Source organism: Mycetomoellerius zeteki, unplaced genomic scaffold (genome assembly GCF_001594055.1).
Source record: "Mycetomoellerius zeteki isolate Tzet28-1 unplaced genomic scaffold, Tzet1.0 scaffold265, whole genome shotgun sequence".
NCBI classification, from domain to species: domain Eukaryota; kingdom Metazoa; phylum Arthropoda; class Insecta; order Hymenoptera; family Formicidae; genus Mycetomoellerius; species Mycetomoellerius zeteki.
In genome coordinates, this window is record NW_017257244.1 from 154646 (window position 1) to 160645 (window position 6000).

The 6000-nt window shown below is 33.7% G+C and overlaps 1 protein-coding gene across 1 annotated transcript in view; it reads left to right on the forward strand.

Annotated features, from left to right (window-relative positions):
• LOC108723991 (Utx histone demethylase) overlaps window positions 1-6000 on the forward strand; it is an 87011-nt gene that overhangs the window by 77502 nt on the left and 3509 nt on the right. Inside the window, exons 6-11 of the mRNA XM_018450072.1 lie at window positions 428-611; window positions 1753-1968; window positions 2612-2767; window positions 3388-3568; window positions 5418-5732; window positions 5905-5997. Coding sequence (XP_018305574.1) covers window positions 428-611; window positions 1753-1968; window positions 2612-2767; window positions 3388-3568; window positions 5418-5732; window positions 5905-5997 — 1145 coding nt within the window. The remainder of the gene's footprint in view (window positions 1-427; window positions 612-1752; window positions 1969-2611; window positions 2768-3387; window positions 3569-5417; window positions 5733-5904; window positions 5998-6000) is intronic.

A 6000-nucleotide genomic window follows, 5' to 3' on the forward strand; every position in this document is an offset into this window, starting at 1 on the left:
ATAGAGTTAATAAAACATCTTATTGTTAATCAGCAATCCCCGAGAGAATTGGAACGCGACTTCAAAGGCAATTGACGAATATAATCGCTCGGCTATGCTAAAATCCCTTAGGATCTTCTATTCTCATCAAGAGGGCGAAAATCTTATTGTGCACTAGGGTCGTTTTTCGCGCTGCTGCGCCTATGTTTACAAGGGGGTAATTCGAGACAGCCCCCCTAGAGAAGGGACAGCAGCAGCAGTAAGAACGATTGCTGCCGGGGGCAACCCTAGGCCATACCTGAGAGAGTCTATTCAGTTTAGTTCGCTAGTAGTTCGTCATGTAGCGTCATGTCTGCGTAGTAACATGGTTGTCGAGATGGCAGACGAAAGAAGAAAATAACGAAGAAACAGCGTCACGTGTATCATTCGCCTTCGTTTTTTCACGCAGGATGGATGTATCACGTGGTTGAATGCACGGTGCTGGGCATAACTAGAGCGCAGAAGCAATTCACAGCTATCCACTGCCTGCAAAAGTCCATCGAAGCCGAACCCAAGAGCGGACAGAGCCTTTATCTTTTAGGACGTTGTCTAGCTGCCTCCGGAAAGGTGCACGAAGCATTTATCGCATACAGGTAATGACACTCGAAAACCAGGTACGCCATCGAGTGTGAATCTGTTGAAATTGCAACATGAAAGAATATATGATGCATTTCACGTATCAGGGGTCCATCTAAAAATGAACTGTGTGTGCTTGAAATTTTTTAAATAATCATGAAAACATGTTAATGTTGAAGGTAAAAAAAAAATGAATATCTCTCATATGCCTTGCATCTAAGATATTATGGAGGTAGTCGTTTAAAGAATTTTTTCTTTTTTGTCATTTGTAGCTAATATTACAAAATATAATATTACAAAATTTTTATACGTAGATATAAATTTTTTTTGAGATGATGTTCCCCGTACTTTCAGATAAGGAAATTAATTTTATTTTGTATGTCCTATTTATTATTTAGACTGCGATTTTTATAGAGAAGTTGTTTACATACTTTATATATTTTATTTATGCACATAGTTTATGTGTATATATATATATATATAATAATTGTGCATTTTTTTATAATGACGAAATATAATGTTTCATATGAAAAAACTTATTATTGTTAGTGAGATTAAAATTGACTTTCCGGCATTGCAATTTCAATAAACAGTATGCGAATTTTATTGCATTATTCATGAGTATTGTTGTATTGTTTATGGAAAAGTTTCTATTGAATGAACTTCTGAAAAGCGATGACATCGCTCAATTTAGAAACAATTTTTATCAATTAAAATAATCAATATCTTTATATTTCTTCTACTTAAATAAATATTCTTTTCTCAATGGATACTCTTTTTAGCCACTTTAAATTTTTTTCGGAATTTGAAAAACTTATTATGTGCGCATGCTTTAAAATATTTATTTTTCTTTTTTTTTATTTAAGCATGCTCTAAAAATTTATATTTATATTTTTTGTGTGTTACGCATGTTCCAAAAATTTATTTTTATATTTTTTTATTCATTTGTTATAATACGTTTATTGATATTTGTATAGGGCATTAATACAAAATACCGAAGAAACTTTCCAATATTATTTTCCAAAGATATTCACACTAGTACGAATATACAGGCAAGTATGGTAGATTTAATATATGTATACTTTCATATTTATATACATTTGTTTATATTTTCTCCCTGTGTCTGGAAATTAATGACCTTCTCCATGTGCTCAATAGAAATTCAGTCGAAAAATCGGAAGGCAATGCGGACACATGGTGTAGTATAGGAGTGCTATATCAACAGCAGAATCAGCCTATGGACGCATTGCAAGCCTACATATGTGCTGTGCAATTAGACAAATCCCATTCAGCTGCATGGACTAATCTAGGCATATTATACGAAAGTGTTAGTCAACCGAAAGACGCCCTGGCCTGTTACGTTAACGCATCCAGGTAAATTACATATTGCGCGAGTCATTTTCATAGCGTTTCATAATTATACACACACTTTAGTTCTATTGCTTCAACATTGTAGCGAGTACATTTATTCGTTATTTAATCTATAACAAAAACTCGTATTTTTTAATGTTAATAGAAAATATAAAATTTTGATATTAGTTTTATTTTTTAAAAGAATGTTTCAAATTCAAAACTGTGAAAAATAAAAATATGAAACATAAAATTATTCCAAATTATTATTTAAAAATTAGGAAAAGTCTCAGGGTCATACCAGGACCCATATGTTCCAGTTTAAGCGAATTAAATAGTTAGATTACTAACGATCGATCACATTAATAATTAAATTAAATATAATGTAAAATATAATTAAAAGATAAAAGTTAAGTAAATGATTAATTTGCATCAAATCGTTCATTGTAATTCTGTAAGTTGTATTACATGTCACTTCTTTCTTACGTTATCATTTGTATGTCACGGCGTGTGAATTTTATGATTTGTAATTATCATCTTGCGATAGAACGATCGGCACGTGTTGTAGATTGAAGGCTGAGTTTACATTTGACGATCTCAAAAATTAACAATGATTACATTGAGTTATTAGGTCAGTGTGATAAGAATTCTGCTTTATTACTCATAGGGGAAACAGCAATATAGCGAATTGCACGGGCCCATTCGCGGGTCTGGGTGGCGTTAAGTCCGGTGGCAACAACCCGATGAACCCGTCCCTCCAACAGCGCATCAGCTTTCTGCAGAGTCACCTAAGTCAAGCACCAATGCCTTCCGTTGCTAACAAGTGAGTCGTCGACAAGTCAAATTTCGTATTACGATTCCATTATAACGATTTTTCATGTAGCTCTTTACACATTGGAATAAACAGATGGATATGTTTGAGAGATTACGTGTTTTTGAAATTTACATAAAATTGCCAAAATAATAAAAATTGTTTACTTGTATTATTTGATATTAATAACATTGAAATAAAAATAAGATAATTGAAGAAACAAGGGCCATAGGAGTAAAAATAAAATATATATGTAATTCAATATTAAATTTGCTAATAGATATTTGATAACAATAATGTAACATAATAATGGCGATCAAGTTTAGAAAGAAATTGAATCAGAGATTTTTCGAGAAGTGTTTCTGAGTAAGAGTACTCTCGGGAGGTTGCGGCCTTTCCCGAGAGAAGACACGAACATAAATATTTTGATTCCTACCAGAATCGAACCCGGGACCTCTCTCTGACATGATAGATCAGTGCACTGTCTGCCATGCCACGCTCGCGTTCGAAATAAAATCTGAAAATAATATTAAGAGTTAAAGGCCAATACAAAATTATACTCGACCTTTAGTGTATTTTTCTTTGATGCGTTACAAAGCTTATTTCCTGTTTTCATATAATTTTTTACCTAGGAGGCGGCAATTGCCGTCAATCGAAGAGGCTTGGAATCTGCCAATTAGCGCAGAGATGTCCAGCCGGCAGCAGCAACAACAGCAGCAACCCGGCGGACCTTCGTACAAATATGGTGCCACACCGACTGGACCACCTCCGCCTTATCCTCAAGCTCAGGGACAGAATGCTAAGCGATTTAAGGTAAAAGAATACGTTATAAAACAAATTTTTTTCTAAAATCTAACTTCTAACTTATTTTTTTTATATCAAGGAAAATCAATGCCTAAGCATTTGTCTAAGAGCCAAACACAAGATGAACACGTGTAATAAACTTATTCGAGTAATACAATGTTTCGATCCTGATTGTGAATTCACATAAAAATGAATTTTTAATGCAAAAATGAAAATAAGAGAAACAATCTCCAATGACCTTGATTTTAACGAATGTTATCCAGGACATGATCCTGAACAACATTCAAAAGGTTTTAGCCGTCGGTCAGACACCTTGCGTAATGCTATGTCGGTGGTACTGTAACATTCGAGCCTTATAACTCGAGAAGTACTTAATGAAAAAATATTTTATTAAAGTGTTTTGGAAAGCTCTCGAGGTAAGCTACAAGAATATGCAATAAAAAATGAAGGTTTCCATTTAAGAAATTGAAGGTGACCTTTACGTGACTTTCAAACGACTATCCAAGGTCAAGCCAATGATACCATCTTATATCCCCCTCTAAATCATACAACTTTTGTCTGAAATATTTTTCCGTATCTTCCATATTTTTCGAGATATTTGACTGGTTCGATTAAAATGACTTATCCTGTATAAACATTGGCAATAAATGATAGAGAGAAGGAAGCATCAAGTTCTTGTAAATAAATTAGAATATAAAGAATCAAGAGATTCCGTGTCATTTTTAATATTGAGTCCCTGTAATTGTTTATTAATAAAAATAATTTCTGATATTAACCTTTTGTGTAAAAATTGTTCTTCGTCTAAAATCTTTACATTCTCCCAATTAAATTTATGGGAGAATTCTAGTCTATGTACTGTGATGACTGAGTGTTGTGTCGTGTTCCAATTGATGTGGTTTCTGAGTTCATTAATGCGCTTCTTCAAAATTCTCCCTGTTTGTCCCACGTAAGATGTCCTGCAATTCTTGCAATTTATTCTGTATATTACGTTGGAGTGTGATAGAGTGGGTAGTTTATCTTTTTGCACATAGATGAATTTTCTTAGCTTGTTGATACCCTTGTAAGCCTACATATATGAATTTTTCTTAAAAAATATTTGATTTTTTCTGAGATGTGTGATATAAAAAGTATCGTAAAAAATCTACGTCTCTGAGTTTCAGCGATATTATTGTATTTGTTGTTATTATCTACATTATTACTTAATTGGTCAAGTTTTGTTATGTAGTCTTTTATTAATGGTAGAAAAAAATTAAATATTTTTAAAGGGTAGCCATTGTGTAACAGAATTTCTATGATTTTTTCAAAATTCTTCTGGTAGAAAGTTGAATAAGAAAGAAGAAGAACTCTATCAGTTAGTCTCAAAATAATGCCTTCTTTGTGAATCAATGGATGTCTAGAGTGATAATTTAAATAGCGGCCAGATGACGTAGGTTTTTGATACCAGTCATATATTATTATATTATTTTGTTTGATTGAACTAACATCTAGAAAATTTGTATTCAAATTTTTGTACTCAAATTTTGCTAATATTGAACAGGATCCACAATCAGGATCGAAACGTCTATTATTGTATTATTCGAATAAATTTATTACACGCGTTCATTTTGTGTTTGGTTTTTATAGGCATTGATTTTCCTTGATTTATTTCGGTAGAGCCTGTTAACTTATTTAATTAGTTTTATCTCTCTCTCTCTCTCTCTCTTTTTTATATATATTTTTATTTAATTTAATACAGTATTTTATAAATAAAGTAGATTCCAGTATAATAAAGTATTTGCAGAGAGTTCAGTTATTAATCAGAGAACAGATAATGTGATTAAATATTTCAACTTCGCATTAATTAAATCCAATGTTTCAGACCGACGAGGTGATATCGGCCGTGCCGCAGCAACGGGCGCCGCCGTTTTATCTATCGCAGCAGCAACTACAAATGCTGCATTTCCTACAACAGAATATCAGTAGCTTGACACCGCAGCAGCAAAATGTGCTTGTCCAGCTACAGCATCAATACCGTGCGATGCAACAACACCAACAACAAATTAGGCAGCAGCAACAAGCGGGGCAACGAGGCCTCAGGCCGGGACAGCCTGGTTATCCCACGGCATACGGCCATCCTCAGAACCTTGGCCAATCGTCGGGTGTTGTCAAGAATTATGGAATACCACAACAGCCGGTAAATATTTAATATCTCTTTTTTTAATAAAATTTGCGCTATTCATCACAGTAAAGAAAATTACATATGATATACTTCTTGATTTTTTAATTATATAAAATGTGACATATGTGTCACGCCGATGATGAATACACCATTTCATCGTCAATCATTTTAAATAATCAACGTTTAGTTGCAGCAAGGAGGTACGGTTGCGCTACAGACGGGCTTCTCCGACACCAATGTCGGCTATAATACGGCGGCAACCGGAAATACTACGCAGACACCA